A 27,758-nucleotide genomic window follows, 5' to 3' on the forward strand; every position below is an offset into this window, starting at 1 on the left:
ATGATATCATTTTCCCAAAAATATTTGAAATTTGAAGTACATAGGAATGAATCTAACATAATATACGTGCAAGATCTCCATAGAAAAAAAGTTATCAAATATCATCAAGTGATTAAAGGGGACCTAAATAAATGGACAGATATATTAAATTAATTAATTGAAATATCAAAACTGTGAGGATGTCAATTCTTCCCAAAGTGATCTAGAGATTTAATGCAGTCCCAAACAAAATCTCAGAAGATTTTTCCATGGAATTTGACAAAGTGAATCTAAAATGTATATGGATATACAAAGAACCTAGAAAAGCCAAAACTCTTAGAAAAAGAACAAGATGGGAGGACTTATATCAGACATCAAGGCCTGTTATAAAACTACAGTAATCAAGAACAGAATAGAGTTCCAAACTTGAGCCCCACATATATGTATGCATGATTTATGACAAATGTGGCACTACTGAGTAGTAGAGACAGGGTATGAATGGTAGTTACGTGTATATTTACTGTGTAGTTATTTTTTTGAGAGTACATATATGTATTACATATTAAAGCATTTATTGAATGCGTGAATACTTAGAAACTACAACTTGCATAGTGTTTTCTTACTGTGTTATGTGTCAGGCACATAGTACAATATGCATTCCATGAATTAATTCTGTTTTAAACCTAGGAAACAGGTACAATAGCCCCTCCCTTATCCATGGGGATACATTTCAAGACCCCTAGTGGATGTCTGAAGCAGCAATAGGACCAAACCCTAGATATACTATGTTTTTTTCCTTTGCTTACATAGGAAAGCACTTTACGGCTTCTCTTTGGCATGTCGGAATTGCCAGCATCACTGCTCTTGCACTTTGGAGCCATTGTTAAGTAAAAAAAGGGTTACTTGAACTCAAGCACTGCGATACTGCACAGAGGATCTGATAACAGAGAAGGCTACGAAGTGACTAATGGGCAGGTAGCCTATACAGCAAGGATGTGCTGAATAAAGGGGTGAGTCACGTGGTGGTGGTGGTGGTGGGGGGGGGGGGCAAAGCCCACGGCGGGAGAATTTTATCACACTACTCGGAATGGCGCGCAATTTAAAATTTATGAATTATTTATTTCTGTAATTTTCCACTTAATATTTTCAGATGGCTGCTAATCTCAGGTAACTGAAACAGCAGAAAGTGAAACCATGGATGGGGAGGAGGCTACCGTAGTCTTATTTTACAGACGAGGAAGCTAAGACACAGGGGAACTATGTAGCCTGCCCCCAATTGCACATTTAGCAAGCTGAACTAAAGATTTGAGCTAAAGAGATGAGACTCAGTCCTAGTCCCTTTGTGCTCAAGCCCCTGCCCTTAACTCTTGCAACTATAATCTAGAAGTTGAATGCTGTCTTAAGTGAATGAGTCAAGAAGCCACTCTCTGTCCCGCCCTCCCAACACAGTCACGCACGCGCGCGCACACAAGAAAAACGCGCGCGTGTGCACACACACACACACACACACACACTATATATATATATATATTTATATTCCTTTGCTCGCTTGGAAGAGCCCACTGGACCGTAGGCGGAAGAACTACAACTCCTAGCAGCCATTGCGCGTTCATGCTGCGCAAGCACTTTCGTATCAGGACGCAAGCCTTTCGCTGCATTCACTGTCGGAACTACACTTCCCGGCTCTCCAGTGGCAGCCCGTGACACTCCTTGGACCCCAAGCGCAGAACCGGGTTTCAACAGCTGCGCCTCTCCTGACCGAACCCGGCCCTGGACCTGGCCTCAGTCTCGAACACAGCTCCACCATGGAGGAAGCGGACCGAATCCTCATCCATTCCCTGCGCCAGGCCGGCACGTAAGGACAGAGCCCCCACCCACCCCAGAATGCCCATATCTGGGATTCCAAAACTCTGGACCCAGTCACCCGGGAACCTTAGAACCCTGGACCTTGATATCCAGGGCTCCAAATTCCAGGACCATAAACTCTACTCCCCCTTACATGCGCGCGTGCGCGCGCGCGCTCACACACACACACACACACACACACACACACACACACACTAACATCAGGAGCCTCCCAAACCTGACACTTGATAAACCCCACACTCAAGGACCCAGACTCCTTGAGACCTTAAAACCTTGGAACCTCAGGACCCAGGAACCTGAAATCTGTGGCTCTTGACATCAATACCCTGGGACCCTGGTATCTGGAGATTCTTAGACACTTGTATCCTCAGAAACAGGGAACTTAAAAACCCAGGATCCTTCCACTCAGGGACTCCCAAAAACCTGGTAGTGGATATTTGGGAACCTCCAAACCCTGCTTTCCCAACAACTGGGGCTTTTAAAAACCCAGACCATAAAATCTGGAGGCCTCAGTGCTTGGTGATTTGGACACACAGGACTTATGCATTCCAGGGCCCTAAAAATCCAGGATGCCAACATTTAGGGAGCCTGATTTCTGGATTGCTAGAAACTAGGTGGTCTTATTATTCAGGGATCTTTAATTCAGGGACCCTGACATTTGGAACTTCTGAAAACCCTAGCTTCCCAACATCTAGTCCCAAAACCCAAGCAGTTCAATATCTAGGGTCTTCTGACATGCAGGAAACACTATATATGGAGACCCAGAAAACCAGAGATCATGCTACATGGGCCCCTTGTCCTTCCTGACAACAGAAATTTGGGGCTTTTAAGCATAAGGAAATTGGAGATTTTCTCAACTTAGATCCCTTCCATTCATTATTCTACACCAAGTTTGTAGGACCTGAGGACTTCCTCAGTTCTTAGTTTCCAAATGGAAGTCACATTCATCAACACCCAGGACCTGTCTGAACCATGGCCATCCTCCTCCCACTACACCAGTCCTAGGGCAGCACAGCCCAGCCTAGTCCCTGTTTCCTGAATGTTCTGCACATCAAGACTGTCTCCTTCTTCAGGGCAGTTCCTCCAGAAGTGCAGACGCTGCGAGCCTTCACTACTGAGCTGGTTGTAGAAGCTGTTGTCCGCTGCCTTCGTGTGATCAACCCTGCTGTGGGCTCTGGCCTCAGTCCCCTGCTGCCTCTTGCCATGTCTGCCCGTTTCCGCCTGGCCATGAGTCTGGCTCAGGCCTGCATGGTGAGTGCCCTCCTCCCAATACACACAGCCTCTTCCTTCCTCCTTCACAAATTCACCAAGCTCCTTTGAAACTCTTGCCTTTCCTCTCTGTCACCTCCCCTGTGGCTTAGCATTAAGGCTGCTGGCTCTGTGGTCAAAGTGCCTTAGTGGTTCAGACCCTCACTGCACCACTTGCTAATCGTGTGACCCTAACTCTTCTGGGCCTCAGTGTCCTTCTTTATCTGTGAAATCGAGATGATAAAATTAGGGTTGTTATGAACATTAAATGAGTTGATTCAGTTTGTACCTGGGCTGCCTCTACTACAGGCATTTTAAGCTTAGCACCAGGAATTTTCCCCCTATAATATCCATTTACCAGTTCCAGAAAAGGCTCTGCTTGGTTCACATGCTGATTCCTGAGTTAACCACCATGTACTGTGATTGGCTACTCCTTCAGGATCACATGGAGCTGGGGTAGGGATGGTTATCCAAATGAAGATATGCTAGTTAACCAAAACAGTGTGTACACTTTTGTAATAACTCTGCACTCTGCCCTGTGGCAGCCACACACATCCTACCTCTTATGAGAATAATTCCAAAACTGTCTCTACATAGATGATATGCCTTCTGACGAAGCATCATGCAGTACAGACCTGTGTCCAGTTACTAATTCAGGGATTCCCAGTAATGCTATTTCTCCTGGCTCACTAGCTCTGTGACTTTGGATCAGTCTCTGAATCTGTTTAGGCCTATGTTTCATGTGTAAAGTGGAGGTGACAATTTTAACTACCACATAAAGGTACTATGAGGGTTAAAATGAGTTAATATATGAAAAGCTGGATGTAATAAGCTTTGTGTAAGTGGTATTGCTATTATTGGATAGGTGTGATCTGGCTGCTTGCATTCCAACAACCTGTGGCTACATAATTAATGTAAATATGTCCAACATACCCAGTATATCATGGTAGAGGGTCAATAGAGTAACTACAGTGAACAATTCCACTTAAACCCAGGGGAAAGGGTGGTCAGGTTTCTTGAATTTGGACCTTACCTGTGCAGCATCTGTCTCTTAGCAATAGGCCTCAGAGTTCTGCCCATCTTTTAGCTCATGTTTACCCAGCTCTCAGGAGTTCTCAGGTTCTTCTGACTGGGCCTTCTGGTAGTCTTATGAGGCAGGCAGTCTGTCCCGTGGCCTGGGGCTATATTCTTGAGGATGGCACTTGATAATGGAGAAATTATATCCTCTATTTGACAAGGAGAGTGCATAGTGGGAGATGTTGAGGGGCAGGGGTCAGTTTCCCCAGTTATGTTCCTCTTTTTTCTTAGTGCTGTCACCCACCGGATTTAGTGTTGACTTTTGCTCACACTAAATTAAGGGTGGAGCCTAGAGTATGGCATTTTTAGTGATGAAGGGGCTTGTGTCCTTGTCTGGCCTCAGAGCCTCGGTTGTCTGCAGCAGGCAGAAAAGGTGTCTCTTAACCCAGCTGTGTGCTGCCCCTGGAGCCCACCTCTGTTCAGCACTGCCACCTTCTGGTGTCTGCCTTTTCATGTGCCACCACTATTCCTGCCACCACTTTCTGCGACTCAGCCACCTCCATATTTTGGTGTCTGTCACTTCATATACCTGACTCCTGGAATGAGTTTCTATATCAGTCACAACTCTTTGATTGCAGATATTGAAAAAAAAACCAAAGTAGCTTAAAAGCTAGTGGTTTTCACACTTTTTTTTGATTGTGACCCAGTACACACATATGTGTATAATAATGAAGTTTTCTGAGTGCATACTCTGTGCCAGGTACTGTGGTAACATGGTGTTAACTCATTTAATTCTCATGACAACTTTCTGAGGTAAGTACTGTAGGTACCTGTTTGTATTCCTTTTTCACATGAGGAAAATGAAACACAGAGAGGTTAAGTGACTTGTCTGAAGTCACACAGTTGGTGAGAGGTAAAGCTTAGATATGAACCCAGTAAAGTCTGATTTCAAAGTCCATGAAGCTCTAGACGAACAGCAACTCTGACATAAAAAGGCTTTCTTTCTGTGCTCAATTCTCAGTCCCCACCCAGAACCTCGATGGGTCCTTTTCTTCCTTAAAGCAGGCACTAGGGAAAGAACTGTTAGACCTATTTTACAGCTAGGAAACTGAGCTTCTGGGTGTTAAATAACCAGTCCAAGGCCTTATAGTAAGTAAGTAGCACAGGCTGGATTTCAACCCCAATCTTTTTTACTCTGAAACCTGTAGTCTCTTTTTAAAAGATTATTTATTGTTTTGAGTAGTTTGTTTTATCAACCAGGGTCCAGTTCTGAGACAGAAACCCCAGCAGTCGTTTGAATAGGGATATTTTAATATAAAGAATTGTGAATCAGGTAGAAGGTAGTTAATTCTTGAAAGGGTAGAAAAGATTACCAAGGGGTGACAGAAGTATGATACCTTGAGATGTTTCACTTACACACCCAACCATTCACCCCATTATCCCTACTTGTCTGCTATAATCACTTTAATTAGTTTCTTGTGTATTTTTACAGTATTTTTAAATGCAGATATAGAAAATATTAATATATATTCTTATTTACCATTTTTTTACACAAAGCATATACTTAGTTTCTTAGCTTTTGTTTTTTTTAACTTAACAGTGTATCTTGGAAACCATTTCATATCAAATAATAAAAAATCTTAATTATTTTTTCCTTTTTACAGCTGCATAGTAGTCCATCATGTGTAGATACCACTCTTTTATGATTGCACATTTAGGGAATATCCAATATTTTTTCAAAGAATGCTGTAATGAATAATTTTGTACATATATATTCTTGAATTATTAAGGGCATATCTTCACGGTAAACTTCCAGAAGTAGGATTACTAGGTGGAAGGGTAAATGCATGTATAGTTTGGTTAGATTTTGCGAAATTTCCCTCACTGGAACTGTTTAATTTTGCATTTCCACTAGCAGAGTATGAGAGCATACCTGTTTCCGTATAGCCTCTCCCATTGAATGTATTGTCAGATTTTTGGATTTTTTTCCCCATCCAATAGGTGAGAAATGGTATCCCAGAATAGTACCACCCAACTTTGTACCTTGAAAAAATTTTCAAATTTAAAGAAAAATGAAAATAGAATAGTGAACACCTGTATACCATTCTAGCTTCCTACATTGTAACATTTACTCCGTTCTTTTCTCTCTATATAGATACACACATACATGCACATATGTATACATATACACTTTTTTGCTGAAATATTTGAAAGTATCAGACATCATGACATTTCATACCTAAAACTTTAAACGTGCCTCTCCTAAGGAAAAATACATTCTTCAGCATAACCACAATACTATGATCATATCCATGAAATTTAATAGTCTCTGAGTTCTAATACATGGTCAGATTTCCCCAGTTGTTACAAAAGTATCCTTTATAGTTGTGTTTTTTAACCACAGTGTCTAATCAAGGGTCACATTTTATTTCATTGTTACAACTCTAATCTTAATTAGAACAGTCCTACTTTGCCTTTGTTTCTTTGTTTCTTTTGTGATGACAAATGTTTTCGAAGAGTTCAGGCTGGTTGTTTCCTGGAATGCCCCACAGTCGGAATTGCTCTGTTTTCTCATGAGTAGATTCAGGTTCCAGGCAGAAACACGGCCCTAGAGATAGTATCTTCCTCCCAGTGTGCATTGCAGGAAAATGTAGCATCAGGTTGCCCAGATCAGTGATACTTGTGTGAAGCCTCTCAGTGTGCCTTCAATTCATGTCTCTTATGAGCAAAGTTGGGCGTATTTCCATACGTTTAAGGGCTATTTTAATTTTTTGTTGGTAAACTGTCTGTTCCTGTCTTTTGCCTATTTTTCTGTTTCATTGCTGGTCTTTTATACTTTTTTAGTTTTAGGCACTCTATATACTAGGTAGATTTGCTCTTTGTCTATGATATGAGTTCCAAATATTTTCCCCACAGCTTGTCACTACTCTTTTGACTTGGCTTATTATATTTTTCCTTTAAATTTTTTATTTCTTTTCATGTATCCAGAAGTACACATCTTCTCTTTTATGGTCTTTGTATTTTAAGCGATAGTTAGACCAGAGCTTTAATTTTATTTCTTTCTCTCTGTAACACTGACTAGAATCACTGTGTGGCTCCCATAGAGGCCTGGAGGCCTTGAGGAGCCAAGGGGAGGTTTGGGGGGTAGTGGTTAGAGAGTGGGAGCATTTGGGGTCTAGGGCCAGGGCTTCCAGGGCAGGAGGAGCCTACCTGCCTGGCTGATAGGGGACCCTTCCCCAACCCCTAGGACCTAGGCTATCCTTTGGAGCTTGGCTATCAGAACTTCCTCTACCCCAGTGAACCTGACCTCCGGGACCTGCTTCTCTTTTTGGCTGAGCGTCTTCCCACTGATGCCTCTGAGGATGCAGACAAGCCTTCAGGTATGAGGCACTGAGTGTGAGTTTGATAGCTAGATGGATATGCGTCTCTGGGAGGGGGATCAGGGAGCAATGGCTGGTTTCCCATGGTATGTATTTTTGGAGTTTTGGCATTGTCACCTGATTGATTCTCCCTCCTCGCCCTCCATAGGTGACTCAGCTATCCTTCTCCAATCCATTGGGAGTCAAATCCGGGACCAGCTGGCCCTGCCCTGGGTTCCACCCCTCCTTCGCTCTCCCAAGCTGCAGCACCTCCAGGTGGGACCCCCCAACTTATGTTGATCTTGCCTTCCTTGTCCCAGTCTGGGTGCTCAGGTTTTTGGCTCCCCCTCCACCAGTGTCCCCTGTCACAGTTCATCCAAGAGGCTCTGATTTTGCTCTCCCACTAGGGCTCAGCCCCCAAGAAACCTTTCCATGCCAGCAGGCTGGTCATGCCTGAGTTGAGTTCCAGAGGAGGTAAGTGTGAGACTGGGGAGGTGCTGGGGAGAAGGGTCGAGGTGGGCCTGACTGTGTGGCAAGATAGGAAGGCTGGCCAACTCTGTTCCTGCTTCCAGAGTCCCGGGAGTTCCAGGCAAGTCCCCTGTTACTACCAGCTCCCACTCAAGTGCCCCAGCCTGCTCAGAGGGCGGCCTCGCTCCTTGAATGCCATGCTATCCAGCTCTGCCAACACATGGGCCGGGACCACCCTGGGGACAAGGACTGGGTCCGCTGGTCATCCCACCTTCCCACCCAGGTACTGCTCAATGCTTGGCTCCCTGCTGCCAAGTACCCTGCTCACTTGCTGCTTTATTTTTGTCTCCCGTTGCTCCTCTGCCCCTCTCCTTTCTCCATTTTGTCCTTCTGTTTGATTTTATCCCCTCTGTGTGCACCTACTTGGCTCCCCACATGCAAGTATGTTGGAGTCAGAAAGACTGGACCTCAGATAGGTCAGTATCTCACTCAGTCTCAGTTTCCTGTTCTAAGACATGGGCGGTGATAGTGCTCTGTGTTTGACTGCAAAATGTGCACATGGTTCCTAGCAACCAGAGCAGTTAGGATCTGCTTCTATCTCTCGTTTCTACTACTTTCTTCCCATCTCTGACGTTCTTATTCTCTTTGTCTGCAGTTGTCAGCAGAGTTCATTTATTCTGTCTCAAGATCTCTGCATAAAATCTTCTGGTCACTGTCTTTCTCATTCTGTAGTTGTGCTGCCTCTCTTTCTTGCCCCTCTGTCTCCTCATTTCTGTGCTATGTCTCTCTCACTCTGTCCACCTCTGTATCTGTCCCCTCTCCCCTCTGTCCACCTCTGCAACTGTCTCTTTCTGTCTCCCCACACCTCCCCCACTGTCATGTATTCTGTCTTTATCTCTTTCTTTTTTTAAACTAACAGAAATTGCAAACACAGAATTAGAGAGACTGTCCTAATATATCCTATGTACCTGTCACCCACCTTCAACTATAAGCATTTTGTCAAGTTTTCTTCATCTATTTTCTCCACCTTTTTTTCCTGTATCATTTTAAAGCAAATCCAAGACATCATGTCATTTCAACTCTAAATACTTAAGCAATGTCTCTTAACTCATAAGGACATTCACTTTTTAAGGTGACCCCCTAGGCCATTTTTTCACGCCTAATAAAATTAACAACAATTTCTTAAACCATTAATAGTGGTATTTCCTAAGTTTTTTCAAAACTGCCTCTGTTCTCATCTGTCTGTCTCTGTCTCTCTCTCTCTCAATTCCACTCTCTGCCTCTACTCTTATCTTTGCCCAGCACCTCTGGCATTGTCTCTGCTCTGTCCTCACATATCCTTTTCATATCACTCTCTGGTTTGGGTGCTGCAGGCTTCTTCACCTTCCCACATTCTCCTCCAATGTGAGAAGTGAGTGGGCGGGGAGAATCTTGGCTATGAGGAAGAAGAGACCCCATCCTTGGGGAGCTCCCAGACCAGTGGGCCAGGAAAGTGGGTCCGGGGGCCCTCTTGGTGGGAGAGGCTGGAGGGTGGGTGTGATTTATAAGTAACACTTTGTCAGGTGGCTCCCTGGAGGAGGCAGGGCCTCTACATTCTCCAGTTTGCCTTACCTTCTGTTTCCAGGAGGATACACGGGCTCGGCAGCAGCGGCTGCAGAAGCACCTGGCTGAGTATCTACGCCAAACCTGGGGTCAGCTGGGCCCACCCCCACAAGCCCGAGACCTGAAAGAGTTGCTGCAGGCCTGGGGTGCTGGGGCCAGGACTGGTGCTTCCAAGGGCTCCCGATTCACACATTCAGAGAAGTTCACTTTTCATCTGGTGGGTGGGCTTGAGTGGACATGGGGTGTGCTGACAGAAGGAACTAAGGCTGATTTGGAAGGTTGCTTTATGTACAAACACCATACTTTATCCACACAGGTACCTGTGTTCCCACTAGGCATGCCCTCTCCTCACTAGGGTGGTCCACTGGCTTCTTGGGGACTTCAGTGAAGAAAGGATGGAGGGTGGGAACCATGTAAGGGTGGAGGGGTGCTCTTCATGCAAACTCCAGCCTTTCCCAGGAAGTTCCCTCTGGGCATATCTTCTCTCCTTGGGTGGTTACCCAGAGGGGCCCTCATCCTTCTCATGGGCATTTGGGACTTCATAGAAGGGGAAGGTGAGCAGGAGCTATGTCAGGGTCAGGGAGGTTTCTTTATGAGCAAACACTCTAAGGTTGCAGAGAATTCCTTGAGCCCCATGTAATCACAGTCTGATAGCCATCAGCAATTGAATGGCATGGGATGGTGCTGGGAGGGTGCATGTGGTGGATGTTGTGGCTAGGCTGTGAGGGGCAAGGCCTTCTCCAACAGTCCGGATGCTCCCTTCTCACTCTTCCAGGAGCCTGAGGCCCAGGCAGCCCAGGTGTCAGATGTGCTGGCAACCTCCCGGTGGCCTGAACAGGTGAGTAGAGCAGTGGGGGTTGTTCTGGGCCCTTGTCTGTCTACTGGGCCTGACACCTGACTGGCTCGTTCCTTCCAGGATACATGGGCAGCTCAAGAACAAGAGCTGGAGGCCCTTCGGGAGCAGCTGGAGGGAGTGAACTACAACATTGAAGAGGCTGAAGCTAACATGAAGACACTGGGAATTGGCCTTGTGCAGGTGGGAGTGGGGGGTGCTGCTACCTGGGATCAGGTCACAATTTGGGCCTAGAGGGCTTAAGGGGACTTGAGGGGGCCGAGAGGTATTCAAGAGAGGTCTGCAGATGTCGGAAGGGTTCATAGGGGCCTTTGGGGGACATGTGGGGCTCTTCAGGGCTCAAGAGAATCAGTGTGGGTGAGAGGGGGATGTAGGATTGTGGGGCTTGGTAGACCTGTAGGGGTGAGAGGTGCCTGTGGGCATTAGTCAGGCCTTGTGGGTGTCTGAGAATCAGGAGGTGTGTGAGCATTTCTGGGTATCTGTGGGTCATGATGGGTCTTTACAGACTAGGGCTCATGAGGCTCATCAGCATGGGGGTCAGCATGGAGGTAGAGGGGTCGGGGGGCCTGTGGGTGCCCATTGCTGTTTATAGGTCTGTTGCCATTAGGAGGGGGTTAAGGGGCAGATTGGGTCTAGAAAGGTATGTCATCATTTGTGGGAGCTCAGGCTACACCAGGGCTTTCCAGGCTTGGGGTGGGGGAGGGTGGTGGTGTGTGGCCAAACTCCTCCACTGACTGGGAGTGGGGATCCCGGCCTGCCAGGTAGAGACCGAATGTCGACAGAATGAGCTCAGCGTGGCAGAGCGGGAGCAGGCCCTGCGCCTGAAGACCCGGGCGGTGGAGCTGCTGCCTGATGGGGCTGCCAACCTTGTCAAACTGCAGGTGGGGCTGGTGCTGGGGCTGGGCTAGAAGGGTTGGAGGTGGGAGGACCTAGCTTGTGTGACATGTACCCTCCTACTGCCACCCCCAGCTCGTGGTAGAGAGTAGTGCCCAACGGGTCATCCACTTGGCGGGCCAGTGGGAAAAGCACCGGGTCCCACTCCTTGCTGAGTACCGCCACCTACGAAAGCTCCAAGATTGCAGAAAGGTAGGTGGTAGGGTCCTAGGATGTGGGTGGGACAGGTTTGGTTTCTCCTTAGGCAGCCATCCCCATGCTCTGCTCACTGCCTTCTACTCTACCCATGGGGTTCTGGCAGCTGGAATCTTCTCGACGGCTGGTAGAGATCCAAGAGCTACACCAGAATGTTCGGGCAGCTGCTGAGGAGGCCCGTAGGAAGGAGGAGATCTATAAGCAGCTGGTAAGGTCCACGCCAGGGCCCCAGGTGGCTCAGAGTGGGTGGTGTATGGGTCTTGGTGGAGTGCCTGCTGTGTCCTTGTGTAGGTGTCTGAGCTGGAGACCCTGCCCAGAGATGTATCCCGGCTGGCCTATACCCAGCGCATCCTGGAGATTGTGGGCAACATCCGGAAGCAGAAGGAAGAGATCACTAAGGTACGCCTCCATGGCCATGGAGGGTGGGTCATATGGGCAGATATTCCCAAAGGGCAGATGTATGTAACATGGCCACACAGGAACCTCACACCCCTTGATAAGCAGGCCTGTCTGGCCACACCCTGACCCAGAACAGCCTCACACAATCCACTCCAGCCAACCCTGATGCAATGACACAGGCCCTGTCTGGATGTAAGTGTAGGCACATGAATGTCCTCAGATGGCTGGCCACCCCACCCCAGACATGGGCTCATAGCCACCCTGGTCTCTGCCAGATCTTGTCTGACACAAAGGAGCTTCAGAAGGAAATCAACTCCCTGTCTGGGAAGCTGGACCGGACATTTGCAGTGACTGATGAGCTTGTGTTTAAGGTATGAAGCAGGCTAGGCTGGGTGGAAGGGTGGTGTGGGGCTGGGCTGCTGCCTGCCCATCTGATCATGGGCTGGCTTTGTTTTGTGCCCTGTGTGAGCCTTGCAATTACAATAATGCTCAGGCCTGGCTTTGCTCTGTGGAGGATGATGTCTTGGGGATGGGAGAGTGGGGTTCTAAAGGTGGTGTATAGGGGGGTGGGGCAGGAGAAGCCCACTGATATCTTCGAGGTCCTTTCTGTCTGGTCAGGATGCCAAGAAGGATGATGCTGTTCGGAAAGCCTACAAGTATCTAGCTGCCTTGCATGAGGTGAGGGGAGAAGCGTCCTTGGGGGCTGTCTGGGGAGGGTTCAGGTTGGGTTACAAGCCTTCTGATCCTGCTGTTCCCAGAACTGCAGCCAGCTCATCCAGACCATCGAGGACACAGGCACTATCATGAGAGAGGTTCGAGACCTTGAGGAGCAGGTGAGGCCTGGGGGTGGGAGGAAAACCAAGGTAGGCCAGGGGACAGCACCTCGGTTTGTACCAAGACAGGCTGTGGAACCAGACACAGCTTATGGCTGGAGTCTCTTCCCTGCCCCTTAGTCATGCATATGACCTGGGACAGGCCAGTGGTCTACTCTGAGTTCTGGCTTCCACCCAGAGGGTCCTCACACCTGCCTCCCGGGGCCATTGGCAGAGGCTTCAGCTTGAGTATGTGGTGGATAATCCTGCCATGTAGCAAAAGATGCTTTAGGTGCTGGAACCACTGGTGCAAAGGCCTGGCAGTGGGACAGAGAAGACTATTGTTGGGAGGGGTGGGAGGAGCCCAGGAAGGGCCCTGAGTGGTTGTAATGGAGCGGGTGGCGAGCAGGAACTGGGAAAGGGGCCCTGCACGCTGAAGGGATGCGATTCACGTTGCCTAGATCGAGACGGAGATGGGCAAGAAGACCCTCAGCAACCTGGAGAAGATCCGCGAGGACTACCGGGCCCTTCGCCAGGAGAACGCTGGCCTCCTGGGGCGGGTCCGTGAGGCCTGAGGGGCCACTGGCAGAGGTCTCCCCCACTCTGGGATTCAGCAGGGATTTGGGGTATTGGAGGTGATGGCCAAGTGCTTGTCCTAGCCATTCCCTGTGTTTGCCGTCCAATCCCTCTTGCTGTGGAGACTCCTGCCCACCTGACCCCAACCCTTACCTGAGGTGATTGTCCAGAGCATGGGAACTTGGCTGCAGTTTATTGGGGAGGGCACTGGGGGTTGGGTCTTGGATCCCAAATAAATGAGGGGCTCTGTCTTCAGTCTAAGCTGAGGCATGGATTGGGGCACAGGGCTCAGGGCGGGACAGAGGGTGGGTAGCAGGCGAGACATGGGGCACATTTTGGTGAGTCAGTGTGTGTCTGCCTGGGACTCAGGAGACCCACTGGGGCTCTGTGTGGGCATGTATAGTGTGTACGTGGTATGTAGTTGCGTTCTAATGGGCTGCATGACTGAGTGTATGTGTCAGGAGCTGTGTGACTGTACGTGACTGGTATGTGTTTGTGTGGCTTTCTGGGACCTGAGACCCTGAAGGCAAAAGCTGCTTCTGTATAGGTGTCTGGGTACACCCTGTAACACTACACCTGGGGGCCAGAAGGCTGGCTGACGGTGTATACTTTGGGGTATGTGAGTTGACAGGATTATTAGGGTATGATTATTTGTGTGACTGTGCAGATTTGAGGTTGTCTGAGTGTACTGAGACAGGCTCTGTATTTGGGGGTTTGCATGGAGTCCAAGGGACAGGATTGTGAGCATCTGTGTGTCTTTTCCAGCCTGGGGACGTCTGTGAGTGACTGAGGCAGAGTGTGTGTGTGGTTGATTGTGAAGGCTGTTTGCCTGAGAGCCCATCGCAGGGGGCTGGGTTAGGGGTGCATGGCTGAGGTAGGGGTACAGGGTTGGGACATCTTTGAGCAGCTTTGGTACAGAGCATATGATCCAAGGCGGGTAGTCAGTTGGGGAGCAATGTCCCTGGCAGGCAAAACAGTGCACACCTCACTTCTTGGTCCCTGTGGGGGTGGCCAGGGCCTGCCAACCCAAACCCCGGCCACTTCTGCCCCAAATTTTGACCCCGGTCCTTCCTTCCTTTTCTCGGTTTTGAGGTCAGGGGCCAGGTATGGGGTTGGAACACCTGCTGGGCCTCTGACTCCTCTTCTTGCGGAACTCAAACTCATCCACGGTCCACACAGCCCCCTTCTCACTCTCCACCCTCACGAAGCACTTGTGCAAGCTCAGGTTGTGGCGAATGGCATTCTGTGGAAGGAAGACCAGCCAGCCAGGCCGGGGGTGGGGGGTGGGGATCAGGTGGGTAGTCATCCTCTAAGGTTAGCAGTCCCCACCAGCAAACCAACCTGCCCTTTTCCATCACATTTGCAAGTACAGCCCCAGGCCTTCCCAGCTTGGCCCGGCACTGTGGTAGCATTTGAGGTCACTTCAGCCATTGCCATCTCTAGAGGCACTCACCTTCCAGGTTGCAGGGTGGTTTCTGAAGAAGGCGAACATACGTGTGAACCAGTGATAGATCTCATTGAGTGTCCGCTGCTTTTCAGGAGCCTCTAGAATGGCCTGGAAGTTAGGGGAGTGGGGGTAAGGTGAGTCACTCACTCAATGTTTGGCTGAGGGGTATTGGCCTACCCTGGGCCATCTGACATGGGACGGAATTGTGGGGGCAGGGGAAGGGAGGGAGGGAGATGGTGTGGGGTGATGGATCAGAGACAGGGTTAGAAATAGGGTGAGGGTGGGCCATGATGGGGTTGTATAAAGGATCAAGGCCGAGGTTTGAGTGGGTTATAGTTTAGGGTTAGGGATGGAGTTAGGTTAAAGGTCTGGGATGGAGGAGAGTGGGGGTTCTCTGCAGGGTTGAGGTTTCAGGGTTTGGAAAGGTTAAGGTCCAGGAGTGGGGTCAAGTTAAGAGTTTGGAAGAGGTAGAGGGCCAGGCAGAGCTAAAGGTCAGGGAAAGAGTTAGTTAAGGCTCAGGCTGGGGATGGACTGGGGCAATTTGAGAGGCATGGGACCGGGTGATGTGGCATCAGAGATGAGCCTAGTTGTCTAGTTATTTTATGGGTTAGGAATGTGGTTAGGTTTAGGGTCAAGAATGAGGTTAGTTGTGAAGTTGTAGTGAAGTTGATATTAGTTGTGTATAGTCATTAAGGGGCAAGGCTGGGGTTATGCATGGAATGTGGCTAAGGGTCAGGGATTTGATCTATTTGGATTTAGGAATGGGATTAAGTCAAGGGGCAGCGATTACAGCTGTAGTGAAGTTCCAGATCAGGATGGGGCCAGGTAGGGGACTGTGTGACATTAGGTTAAGGTTCAGGTTTGGCGTTAGATGTGAGCCTAGGATGAAAGTCTAGACGGGCTCTCATGAAGGTTCTGGGAAGGCATGGGGGAGATTCAGATGAAGGAGTTGGGATGGGTTGAGGTTAAGAGTCAGATAGTCAGGTGTTACAAGGAAGGGGTTAGGGATGGGGCCCAGCCAGGGGATATGTTTACATACTGGGGTATACCGGGGCTGGGGAAGGAGTTAGGGCAATACCTGGGAAGGGTTTAAGGCAAGGGGAATAGATCAATTTATTTTTTGGGCAATTTTGTAGGTCTAGAAGGGGGTTAGATATGCGGTTGAGGTAGACATCAAGAAAGGTGTGGGTTTAGGGCCAGAATTTTGCTTGCCCTTGCCTGGATGGTAGTTTGGGTTTGGGGGCAAGTCTGGGGTAAAGCCAGCATGGGGTATCATATCTGAGGTATGGATTTTTTTCAAGCAGGAGCCTGCCCTAGGGTTGCTCAGAGGGAGGCCGGGAATTTGGGAGGCAGGTTTCCATCCATTCTTTCTCCTTATTCTCCTTGGCCTAAGCTGCCCAGCTTACCCAGCGGATGAGAGTGGCATAAGTAAAAGGGGGCCGCATGTTGTGGAACTTGAAGTAGTCCATATTGTGGAAGAACTCTGTGCGAGGGGGTAAAAGAGTTAGGCCCTATCTGGATCTCCTCACTCCCTTTCCCACCCTCCATTCTTTCCATGATCACAGTTACTGTTTGCTAAGCACTTGACATAACTTGTATCATTTGCACCACTCCCACTAAAACAGAGCTTATTCTTCCAGAGGTTTAAAAGAAAGGAAGCAACTTGTACACGAAAGAGAAGTAACTGGTTAAGTGGCAGAGTCAGGATGACACTGAGGGACCCTGATCCCTGTTAAGCTCACAGCCCAGGCCTTTTGGGTAATAGGGGATTGGTGAGCTTGGGCAAATCACCCCATTTTCCTTTGGCCTGGGAGGGAGAGTCCCTGGGAATTATGGAGCTAGTTCTCTCCTTTCTGATGACCAAATGGAATAGCTGAAACCCTAATCCCCAGGACAGTGAGTGAACCCCAATCCTCAGAGGAGACAGGGCTAGACATCTGAGATCATAATGTGGGCTTGCAGGCCACTGAAATCCTGAGAGGAAGCTTTTGCAAGCAGATGTGCTTTCCCAAAGGCCGGGTGGTTGCAGTGGGGAAGAGCAGTGTGGAGCTCCTTTCTACTCTCCCCAATCTCATGCTAGTCTGGGGATTAGGGGCTTGGGGGCACCATGTGAGGCACAGACCATCCTTACCTGGGAACGTACTATGTCCATGGCTGCCCCAGAGGTGCCTCCGCACAGGAAACAGGCCATCTGGGCCCTCCTGGGGGCCAGGCCAGGCTGGGACAGTGGTGCCTGGGTTGCCAGTGGCCACAATGCAGCAGGAGCCCTTGTCGGATGATACCTGGGGAAGGAGGGAGAGGCTGGTGACACAGGCTGAAACTTGCACCTTAATTTTAAATAAGGGGTTTTAAAAGCAAGGGCACTCTTTTCCCGACCCCAGTCTGATGTGGGCTCCCACAAAGCAGCATGAGCTACATTTATCAGAGTGTGGTGTGGACACTAGTGTGAGTAGTGCACTGATGCTAGCACTGCAAACTGGGGTTGAATCGGGCTCCTCTACTACCCAGCTGTGACCTTGGGAAAGTCACTTAAGCCTCCCTGGCCTCAATTTTCCCCATCTGTGGATTAGGGATGCCTACTTTACAGTGGCATCATGAGGACTGAATAAGTTCATACCAGCAAAGTGCTCAGAAGCAGTGCCTGGCACCGAGGGCCCACCTCGTGGGCATGTGACCTATATAGCTGCACAGGGCCCTGCACTTTGTTTAATGCTCTGCAGTCATCATTTTGCAATTTGAGCCCCACATTTTCATTTTGCCCTGGCCCCAGTGAGTTATATAGACACTCCTGCCAGCAGCACATGGTCTGCATTCAGCAAGTTTCTAGCTATTTGCTGTTGCTTCGAAAACAAGATCATGATGTTTCAAGAGTGTAGATTCAGAGGGTCCGTAAGTGGATGGGGACAAATTCTCAGGTTTGGGCATATTCAGAGCTGGGGACATGGGCCCAGAGGTCCCAGGGTCTGGGTGTGAAGATAGGTCCTTTGCACTCTGCAGGGTCCCTCCCCTGCCTGTCTCCCAGCAGTCTGTGCTGTTATCAGGCCTAGGGTGGCTCACCACAGAAGGAGCTTTGGTCAGTGCCATCTTCCCGGCCAGGTGGGCCTGCATAGCACCCAGCTTCTCCTTCTCCAGCACCAGCTGTAAAGATGGGCACAAAGTGAGGCCTCAACTTGGACTTTCTCTACCACATCTTTGGCCAGGCTATGGTCTTCCCTGGGAGTACCCTACCCCCTTCCTTCCTTTATGCCAGCCCCTATCCTGTGTGAGCTTGACTCCTGGCACAGGGTAGGTATAAAGTTTGCTCACCATTCACCCCATCACTTCCCCAACCCCACGTCACCTGCTGCTCCAGAGACTGTACCACCTCCCTCTGGAGGAGACACTGCGCCCTGCCCTTCTCATCCAGGAGATGGTCTGCCTGGCAGTGCCTGGGGAGGAGGAAGATTCCATGCAGATGACTGGTGGGCCAGGTTTCCTGGCTCAATGTTCTGAGTGGGGAGGGGAGGGAGAGAGGAGGGAGGGAAGGAGGGAGGGAGAGAGAAAGAGAGAGAGAGAGAGAGGGAGGGAGGGAGGAGGGAGGGGGAGGGGGAGGGAGAGGGGGAGGGGAGGGGGAGGGGAGAGGAGGGGGAGGGGGGAGGGTGAGGGGAGGGGGAAGGGGAGGGGAGAGAGAGAGAGAGAGGAGGAGGAGGCGGCACGTGGAGGCAGTAACAGCCATTGTAAGGAGCTGAGACTGAGAAGCATTAAAATTAAGCTAGCGTGTTGGCATGAGAGGTAGCAGGGCAAAGCAGTTAGGATTATGGATTCTGGAGCCTGAATGCCTGGGTTTGAATCCCAGCTCTGTCACTTGGGAAGTGGATGATCTTAATCAAGACACTTAACCTCTTTGGCCTCAGTTTCTTTGTCCGTAGGTAAATAATAGTATGCACTATTATGCCCCATATACAAATGAGAAAACCAAGGCCCAGAGAAGCTAAGTAACTTGCCCAAGGTTATGCAGCCAGTGAGTGACAAAGCCTGGATTTGAATCCGCAGTCTCAGCTTTTGCCTCTTTCATCTTACTACCTATCAGGATAAGGCCTGAGCTGAGATCTGTACCCCAGACCTCCTCCCACAAATTGGGGACCCCTCTGGACTGGAATGGGCCTGGGCCACTCACTGGAGGAAGTCCTCTGGCTCCTTGAAGACCTTCTCACATCCGGGCCACTTGCAGACACCATTTGCCAGCAGTGAGTAGGAACCCTGGGTCATGGTTGGAAGGGTGCTAGGGGAACAGAGGGTGTCAGGGGAGGGAATGGCGAGGCAAGGGTTCTTCCCAGCTCTGCCCACTGACCTCTCTTTCCTGGGTGCATCGGGGCTTGGGAAGGTGCAGAGCAGTGCTGGTTCCCGGGACACCCACTCCAGGCTGGCCACATTGATCCCTGTGGGTGAGGACAGGGCACCTCTGGGGACTGTGGACTGTGCTCCACAGCTTAGCCCACAAGGCCTCTCTTTTTGAGCTGCCCACCCTCCAAAACCTCACAGGTTCTGACTCCCAGGGAGCTCTGATGTCCCTAACATCCAAGGCTTCTGGTGGAGCAGTTAAAAAACTGCCATTCACAAGTGCTGACATTTTGACTAACTTTGCAAAGATCTGTGGTTCCGTAATTTTGACAGTCTACATCTTTCAGGTTCTGAGCCTGACATTTTTTGGAGGTTGGAGTTTCCAAGATGATAAGACCTGACACTTCTGACCTGTGGGCCACAAGTCTGCAGCCCACACTGCTCACATTCAAGGGCTTGGGTCTTTGGGGTTTTGGGGAGCTTTGGGGTGTGATGTTACCAGGTGGCATGCCAGGGCGAGCCTTCAGGGAGAAGACTCCAGTGGTAGTGCTGGGTGGCGGGAGGCTGATCATAGCTGGGCTGTCCAGTGGGCGCACCTGCAGCACAGGAGTCCGGGCATGGGCATCCACTGTTGAGAGCTGGGGGCACATATGGGCTGGGGTTCAGCTTGCGCCCCTCCTCAGTTCTCCCACCTGCTCCCTTCTCCCTGCCCAGTCAGGGTTGGTACCTGGTGCATGAAGTGCGGCCGGTTCTGGAGGAGTGCCTGCAAGTGGGGTGAGGGACCCAGCCGTGCTCCAGAGGGCGCCACCATGACAAGTGGCACTGTTGGCAGCTGGGGGGAGAAGGCAGATGCCATCCTCATCCTCATTGTTCTACATTTCTAATTCATATATTCCTTACCACAACCGTATATGGTAGGAACTATGACCATCCCCTTTATACATCTGTAGAAACTGGGGCTCAGGGAGATTGAGTAACTTTCTTAAGATCAAACAGCTAATAAGTGGCAGAGCTGGTCTGAACCTTGTCATCTCACTTCCTTGGGCTCCAGGCCTCTCCCATGTCACCTGGGGATGGGGACACATGGACATACCTGTGGGACCACGATAGGGTCTCCTCTCCCGAGAGGGATCGTAAGGTCAGGGAGAGCCTTGAATCTCTGAGACCTGCTAAGTGGGGATTTTCTTGGCCCTGCGATATCTGCATAAGTCACAGACTTGCCTGGGACCTAGAAAACCACTTCCTGTGCCCTAGCTGGGCCTCCCGCCCGATGCCACAGTAAAGGTCAGCACCTGTAGATTCAGGTACCCCACCCTGCTTGCCCCATCCTGGGCCCTGAGCCTCACCTGCAGCTGTGATGGTGGTATGGGGTTCAAAGAGGAAGAGGAGGCATGGGCCACACCTCGAAGGTCCCGGCCCTGGAAGGTTGCCCCAGGGCCCTTGGTCCCCAGAAGGTCTGAGGCCTTGGGTGCAGTCCTCCAGCTAGGCGAGGCTCCTGGGGATGGGCCGAGCACCAAGGAAGGGGCTGAGGGCTTGGCTGGCCTGGGGTTGGGCATCGGGTCCTTTTTCAAGGGCAGGCTGTGGAGATATGGGGGGAAAAGAGTTATGCATATGCTGGGGGTCTGCAAAATACACAATCACCTGAACCACATGGCTACCCACTCTGGTCGGAGCAGGCATTGGCTGAGACGTGTCCCAAAGGGTGCCATAGCTGGACCCCAGCTTTGGTTATGTGTGCATGTGCGCGCGCGCACACACACACACACACACACATTGATGTCAGGAACACAGGTATGTGTCTCTCCATGCACACTCCACGTGCAGACTTGCACAGGTCCAGCACATGGCTTTCCTGTGCATGCTGGCACAGCCCTGGTAGGGGATGTGTCCTCTAGAGGGCAGTGGGGGCTTCAGGTTGGTTTGCAGGGCCTCAGCTAGGGTATGTCTCAGCTCCTGCCCTCACTGCTTGAGGCTTGTCTTCAGGCCTGAGCCCTCTGGCCCTCACTTTACCCAGCAAAGGCTACACAACCTTTGCTGATCCTGCTGGGGCTGGTCTCTGATTTTCTCCTGGGAACATCATTTTAATCCAGTGACTTGGGAGTGGTGGGGAGCATAGACTCAAAAGATCCCCTCTGGCTACTCTGAGAGAGACAGATTCTAGAAAGGTGAGGGCAGAAGCAGGGCACTAGTGAGGACAACACTACAACAGTCCAGGTAAGTGATAATGGCGGCAAAGACCAAGACAGTGGCAGTGGAGATGTGAGAAGTAGGTGGATTCCGAGCATGTTTGAAAGGAGTCAGAATTTGCTGGCAGCTTGGATTTGAGGGTGGGAGAGGGAGGGTCAAGGTGACTTCTGGGTATTAGCTTGAACAGCTGGAAGGACAGAGTTGAAATGAGATGAGGGGTATGGGAAGAAGTGGGTGGGGGAGTGATGATCCAAGTGTGGATGGACATGAAAAGTCTGGCATTAGACATATGAGTGGGGATGCCAAATGGGCAGCTGAGTACAGGAGTCTGAAATTCAGGAAGGGGCAGGGTCTGTTCATCTCTGGGCTCTGCCCTGCACAGAGCTGGCATGACATGTGCCAGAGAGGAGGATACATGGGCTCTCTTGAGCCTGTGGGAGCTCGTCAACTCAGCCGCCACTGGAGTTTACCCCTAGCCTGTTTCTGAGCCTTCGCTTATGCTGGTCAGCCTGTCTGGAATGCCTGCTCTTCATCTTCTTCCCCTAACGCCAATCCAGAAAGCCATCTGTAAGGGCTCCAGAACCCTATACTCCCTGATGGGTGGGGCCTTGGTTTCTCAGAATCCTATAAACCTAGTCTGAGAGGAAGCTAGAGCTAGAATGGACTGCCTAGTCCAACCTCCATTTTACTGAAGGGGACACCCAGGTTCAGTGTTCCACAGTCCCATTGTGACTTGAGAGCTCTACTTTCTCCAGAAAGTGTGCATGTATGCACATTTCACAAGTTCCCTGCTGTGGGCCTGTGTGTGTGTGTGTGTGTGTGTGTGTGTCCCCGCCCCACCCCACAGCACTGGGTTGGGCATACAGCTGCTGAGAACAGCCCAGGGGTTCTGGGGGAGCTCCTTCTTTTCATTGATGTCAGCCCATGGGGGTTGTCAGGGCTGGGGTGCTGAGGGTGAGAATCCAGGTATTCAACCTTCAGTCTCCCTGGAGGTTAGAACATTACTGTGTGAAAATCAGGAGCCTAGGTCTATGGAGGCTCAGAACAAAGGCCTGAGAGAATGTCAGTGACCATGAGGAGGTGAGTGAATGAAAGAGTGGATAAATGAAGGTGGAGATCAGGATGATGTTTCTACAAGCCAAGGAATGCCAAAGATTGCCAGCAAACTGTGAGAAGCTAAGAGAAGCACGAACACTTTCTCCCTCACAGTCCTAGAAGGAGCCAACCCTGCCGTCACCTTGATCTAGGACTTCTGGCCTCCAGAACCGAGACAATAAATTTCTGTTTAAGCTACCCAGTTTGTGGCACTTTGTTACAGAAGCCTGAAAGCACACTAATACTGATTTTGGTGAGTGAGTGGATGTTTTCCACTACTCTGGCTTGGTCCGCACAGCTGGCAGGTGGTCACTTCTGAATTTGCCTGGACACTTGGCCAGAGCTTATAAAAAATCTCCTCCCAAAACACTTTTGGAGTGGCCTGACTCAGGGAATCATAGGTACATTCTCAGAAAGGGGACATGGATATGGTCTGTCTGGTAGTGGGGTACTGGAGGGCCAGGCTGGGCAGTCAGCTTCCTGCGTTGTCTGTTGGGGCGTCCCTTTCTGACTATTTCTCAGAAGATGCATGGCGGATGTTTCTGGGACATAGATTGTGTTTTCATATCGGGGTCTGCATCTGGGCCCCATTGTCACAGCCTCTGACTTCCCCAGATTTTTCCGCCATTGACGTCATGGCGGCCGGATGCGCTGGGCTTCATCGGCACCAAGGAGGAAGAGAAGGGGGCAGACACCCAACCCCACAGGTTTCGTTCCGAGAATTGGCTGGCCCATCCCGCAGCATGCTTGGCTCAGGTGAGGTGATGTGGGTGCTGGCGGATGTGGTGAGTGACGTCCATCTGGCTACCATGACAAGCCCTGGGTCCTGTAGACCTGGCCTTTCTTAGGCCATGGAGAGGCCCAAGTTTTGATGTTTGGGGAGTGCCATGCAGACCCCACAGATACTGGGACCCTCAGGGTCTTCAAATGGTACTACGCCAGAACTTCAGAATCACAGAACATCATTTCTTAGATTCAAAGGATCTCAGGATCTCAAACCCACACACTCTGTGAGGTCCATGGATCCAACTTCTCAGTATGTGAAGGCCAATGTCTCTGGAACTCACTGGAAGTCTTCAAAGGGCAGAAAACTCACTATTTCATAGGGCCTCTCACCTTCCAGGCCCAGAATTGTAGCAAGCCTCCCTCCTAAGTTCTATGAGGGCAGGAGGGTCAGAATTACCCCCTCTACTTCCCCTAGTCTGGAGCCAGGCTCTGCCACTAACTAGCTGCAACTCTCCTCAGGCTCATATATAAATTGGGATGATAAGTGTACTTATCTTCCAAAGTTAGTGCACATAAAATGCTTAGCAAAATGTCAGTGATCTACGAATGGACACCTGCAGGGCCTCTGTCTCCCTGTCCATTCCGGAACAATGCTCCTAGGCTCACGACCACTCTGCTAAAGATGGAGAGGGAAGGAAGGGGAGGTGGACAGTGGTACACCTTTGGCAAGAGCCTCATGGTGGAGAGCAGGAAAAACCCTGGTCTTTGCCAGTAGAGATCCCACCACCAGGCTCTCCGGAGGGGTCCTGGAATGGAGGTTCCCAGGGACCAGTGCCAACTCTTGGGACATAGTTGAGCTCTTTTCACAGCCAGACTAACTGACTGATATCCCTTTAGTATCACCACCCTCTGACCATGAGGCCTCTTGACCCATGAGGCCCTGGGACCCCACCCAGTCTAGCCCTTGGGAGGCTGGGCCCCACACTGTGACCATGAATTTTCCTGCCTTAAGGAGAGTCCTACCTGTGAGAAGGCAGAAGGGGGAATGACAGAAGCTGGGTGGCAGCCCAGGTCCCCTCTCCCTGCTCATGGATGCATGGACATAAACCTGAGGCCCACAATGGGGAGAGAAACAGAGCCAGGGTCCCACCAAGAGTCCTGAGATCTGAGCTTGGGTCTCAACTCTGCCACCGTGTCTCTGTGAGGCCTTGGGAGAGGCTCTCCTGCCTAACTCCGGGCCTCAATTTGCTCCTCTTGTACATTGGGAAGGGGAGAGGTGTGGAGTAGATGAAGGCCAGTACCCTTCTGCTCTGTGTCAGGGTGAGTCGTTAGGTATTTGTAGGGCTTCAAATCGACAACTGCCCCTCTATTCAGGGGACTGAGAACAGGGATACATAGAAACAAAGAGAGACAGAAACAGAGACAGGCAGAAGGGAAGAGAGAGATACAGAGATCAAGAGGTACAGAGACAGGTAGGAGAAACATGAGATGGGACAGAAATAGAGAATGAGAGTCAGAGAATGAGACAGAGATGAGAGAGAGAGCATGTATGTGGGATACACACACACATACACACACATATATATGTGTGTGTATGTGTATATATGTATGTGTGTGTGTATGTGTGTGTGTATATGTATGTATGGGTGTGTGTGTGTGTGTGTGTGTATATAGAGGGAGAGAGAGAGAGAGATCCCAAATAAGAACAGTTGCTGGCCTCTGGCTGGAGGAACTGATGCTGCCTGAAATAACAAGGAATAACCAAGGGCAAGATGGAGGGGGTGTGCCTAGGGCTGGGAATTGTGTTGTATTATAGAGGAACAATCAGCAAAGTGGTGTGGCCCTCCTACAGGAGTAGATATTGAGGAACAGAATAGAATAGAAAGCTCAAACACAAACTCACGGCTAGAGGGAATTGAGTTGTGATGAATGTGGCATTTCAGACTGGGGGACAGTGTAGGATAGATTGTTTAACAAATGTTTCTGGGATAATGAAGAGAAAAATAAAGTTATTGAATGAGTAATCAGTCTATTTTCCCACTAACCCCTCCCTGCCCAGTTTGAAATGTCGCCATCATCATAGACCCTAAATAAATTCCAGATTCATGAAAGAGATAAATAATATCTAATACCAACCTTCAGTTTATTGTATACCAGGCCCTATGCTAAGACCTATGGTTAATAGATTTAATCCTCACAACCATCTTTGAGGTAGGTACTATTATAGCCATCACAGTGCAGGAAATAGAAGTACTGAGAGTTTAAATGCCTGGCTAAAAATCACACAGATGGCTTGGGGGTGAAGCTGGGTTTGTCCCAGACAGTCTGACTCCAGTACCCACACTTGTAACCTCTACAGTAAATGGAAAAAATGAAACCATAAAAGAGACTAGAAGCCAACACATGTGAATATTTATCTCATTTTCAAGTGGGAAAGAACTTTCTAAGTACAAAACCAGAGACAGTAACCACAGAAGAAAGGGCTAATCTATTTGACTATATAAAAACATCACAAGCATCACGAAACACTATAAACAAATAGAAAAAGCAAATGATGAATTGGAGGAAAATGTGTTATATATATGTATAGCTGATGGAAGATTAATATCCTTTCTAAATAAAGAGCTGTGATGAATAAATTAAAAAAAAGATGAACACCTTATTAGGACTAAGGGCAAGAACAGACAACTAAAACAAAACCAAAAATGGTCAATAAACAGTATAAGTAAATCAAAGAATGCAAATTTCAACAATGTGATGAGATTTTTTCTTACTTATTGTATTGAGAAAGGATTAAAAAGTGATAATCTCCGCCCAGGATTAGCTTGAGTAGAGGGAGCATAAAACAGGACAACCTTTTGGAAGAATAATTTGTAGAGACGGTCAGAAACCTTAAAAATGCACATACCCTTTGCCCAAATAACTCCATTTTCAGGAATCCAAGGAACTAATCAAGGATGATTGTGGGAACAAAACTAAGAACAATCCAAATGTCCAATAATCGGCACTTTGTTGAACTAATCATGGTTCATGCCAATATAAGGTAAGTCTTGACAGCCATGAAAGCTCTTATGTTGAAACAATTTTTAGTGATCTAAAAAATGAACCTATTAATTGAATAAAGCAGGAACGAAGCCAATGGATAGCATGATTCTAATTTGGTTAAAAAAATACTAACAGCTAATACTTAGCACTTGCTAAGCCTTCAGAGATGGCTTCAGGGTCTCCTCTCATACAGTGCAAGCACAAGTTCAGTTAAGTGCTTAGCCTGACCCAACAACTCACGATCCTCATCCTTATAAAGTGTAAATTTCCTCATTGACATTATTCAATACATTATTATCAAACACCATCTGTGTATAAAGCTCTGGATGCTAGGTGGGAAGGCAGGTAGGGGAAGGTGAGACGAGAGCAGGAGAGACAGTGGGAGAAAGACTGAGGAAAAGAGAAAGATGGAGTGTGGTCAAGATGGAAGAGACAGAGACAGGGAATATGGTCAGAATGGATAAAGACAGAGAGGGATGGAGACTCTGAGTGCCAGGAAAACGGACAGAGAGAGAGGGGCAGAGAAACATGGAAAGAGAGAAACAGGGCAAACGGAGACAGAGGGATGGAAGATATTGAGAGAGAAGAGACAGAGAGGCGAGAGGTGTAGTTGAAATATCCATTTACAACCGGACAGTGTTTCAAGTTGTTTAAAGCTCTGAAATACATAAAGACTAGCAGTCGACATATTTAAAAAAGTCCTACTCATCCACATATCAATCAACTTATTTATCGTTGCCTCTGGCCAAGCACCAATTAAGTACTTTACCTATCAGTTCTCTGGCATTTATTATTACTATTATTATTATTATTATTATTATTATTATTATTATTGTAAAAAATACCTTACCTGACCAGGACCAGGAGTCGCATAAGTTTGGACTGTACTGGAGGACCCTTGATCCTCTAGTGCCTACCTCACTGCCATCTCTTCCATCAGAGCCGCATTTGGTGGGAGAGAGCACGGACACTCACCTTGGTAAAGTGGACTGACAGAAAAGGATCAGCCTGGCTTGTGGGAAACTGTCACATATCAAAAACAACTTTGCTTTTATACCGAGAAGAAAAACCACGGTGTGGAAGCCGCAGACCTCTCTCTTCTAATAATCCATTTTTTTTTCGATGACTGTGTACGTTGATAATCACGGCGTGGGGGGGGTTCTCATAGTTCTCTGTCTCTCTCTGTCTCTGTCTCTGTCTCTGTCTCTCTCTCTCTCTCTGTTTCTCCTCTTCTTGATTATGAGACTTAAACGGAAATTTTGAAATTTTGGGTTTTTTCTTTGCCCTTTACAAGTCATCTGAAAATATAATTTCTTCCCCTCACCACAGAGGTGAGAGGTATCAATGAGATAACAGGGCTCATGAGAAACCACAGTTTTTTAAACAACAGTGTGTAGAGTTAGGGGAAAAAAAACAGGGAAAAGAACTCAAATAAATCACAGGGGCATTCCAGGCAGGTAGAGACACCACACTGTGAGTGAGCGGGTATTTGAGGGTCTCTGGGGAAAGAAAGAGAGGCACTGAGGCCCTGAGTGTGAATGGGAAATAGCAGGGAAAGAAGCAGAGTAGGGCTAGGTTCCTAGATGCTTTGCCCTGCTCCAAGCTTCAGTTTACCCTTAGGTGGAATTGATATGATCATCACTACTCTACTGCCCAGGGAAGGGGAGTGT

General features: G+C 49.0%; 2 protein-coding genes across 8 annotated transcripts; one reads left to right on the top strand and one right to left on the bottom strand.

Annotated features, from left to right (window-relative positions):
* Positions 1–1,596: 1,596 nt before the first annotated feature.
* Positions 1,597–13,529, top strand: CCDC22 (coiled-coil domain containing 22). 2 transcript variants are annotated; one of them, XM_036226762.1, is made up of 17 exons: positions 1,597–1,834; positions 2,919–3,096; positions 7,358–7,490; positions 7,639–7,745; positions 7,877–7,943; positions 8,042–8,220; positions 9,562–9,855; positions 10,315–10,377; positions 10,456–10,575; positions 11,154–11,273; positions 11,362–11,478; positions 11,588–11,689; positions 11,773–11,880; positions 12,156–12,251; positions 12,499–12,558; positions 12,639–12,713; positions 13,154–13,529. In XM_036226762.1, the coding sequence occupies exons 1-17, from the start codon at positions 1,785–1,787 to the stop codon at positions 13,265–13,267; spliced, it is 1,983 nt and encodes a 660-aa protein (XP_036082655.1). In that variant the 5' UTR covers positions 1,597–1,784; the 3' UTR covers positions 13,268–13,529. The 2 variants fall into 2 exon arrangements, with proteins under 2 accessions (XP_036082655.1, XP_016008770.1); XM_016153284.2 differs by having other exon boundaries at positions 1,599–1,834; positions 9,562–9,756.
* Positions 13,530–13,632: 103 nt separating this feature from the next.
* Positions 13,633–27,220, bottom strand: FOXP3 (forkhead box P3). Of its 6 annotated transcripts, none has more exons than XM_016153290.2 (12): positions 27,064–27,220; positions 20,382–20,613; positions 19,763–19,867; positions 19,535–19,673; positions 19,046–19,133; positions 18,872–18,976; positions 18,056–18,143; positions 17,773–17,853; positions 16,847–16,997; positions 16,122–16,198; positions 14,722–14,823; positions 13,633–14,511 (listed from the first exon to the last, which is right to left on the bottom strand). In XM_016153290.2, the coding sequence occupies exons 2-12, from the start codon at positions 20,589–20,591 to the stop codon at positions 14,362–14,364; spliced, it is 1,296 nt and encodes a 431-aa protein (XP_016008776.1). In that variant the 5' UTR covers positions 20,592–20,613; positions 27,064–27,220; the 3' UTR covers positions 13,633–14,361. The 6 variants fall into 6 exon arrangements, with proteins under 6 accessions (XP_016008776.1, XP_016008772.1, XP_016008775.1 ...); XM_016153286.2 differs by lacking the exon at positions 27,064–27,220 and adding an exon at positions 25,818–26,246; XM_016153289.2 differs by having other exon boundaries at positions 18,872–19,133; positions 27,064–27,125.
* Positions 27,221–27,758: the final 538 nt, after the last annotated feature.

The sequence above is a fragment of the Rousettus aegyptiacus genome, unplaced genomic scaffold (genome assembly GCF_014176215.1).
Source record: "Rousettus aegyptiacus isolate mRouAeg1 unplaced genomic scaffold, mRouAeg1.p scaffold_m13_p_9, whole genome shotgun sequence".
Lineage (NCBI taxonomy): Eukaryota > Metazoa > Chordata > Mammalia > Chiroptera > Pteropodidae > Rousettus > Rousettus aegyptiacus.

Coding starts and splice junctions, on each gene's coding strand:
- CCDC22 (XM_036226762.1), top strand. CDS start 1,785: ATGGAGGAAGCGGACCGAATCCTCATCCATTCCCTGCGCCAGGCCGGC. Junction 7,746..7,876: donor CCAAGCTGCAGCACCTCCAG/GTGGGACCCCCC, acceptor CTCTCCCACTAG/GGCTCAGCCCCCAAGAAACC. Junction 12,714..13,153: donor TTCGAGACCTTGAGGAGCAG/GTGAGGCCTGGG, acceptor CACGTTGCCTAG/ATCGAGACGGAGATGGGCAA.
- FOXP3 (XM_016153285.2), bottom strand. CDS start 25,972: ATGGAGTTATTTGGGCAAAGGGTATGTGCATTTTTAAGGTTTCTGACC. Junction 20,614..25,817: donor ATCCTTTCTCAATACAATAA/GTAAGAAAAAAT, acceptor ATATCTCCACAG/CCTGCCCTTGAAAAAGGACC. Junction 17,854..18,055: donor TACAGTCTCTGGAGCAGCAG/GTGACGTGGGGT, acceptor CCATCTTTACAG/CTGGTGCTGGAGAAGGAGAA.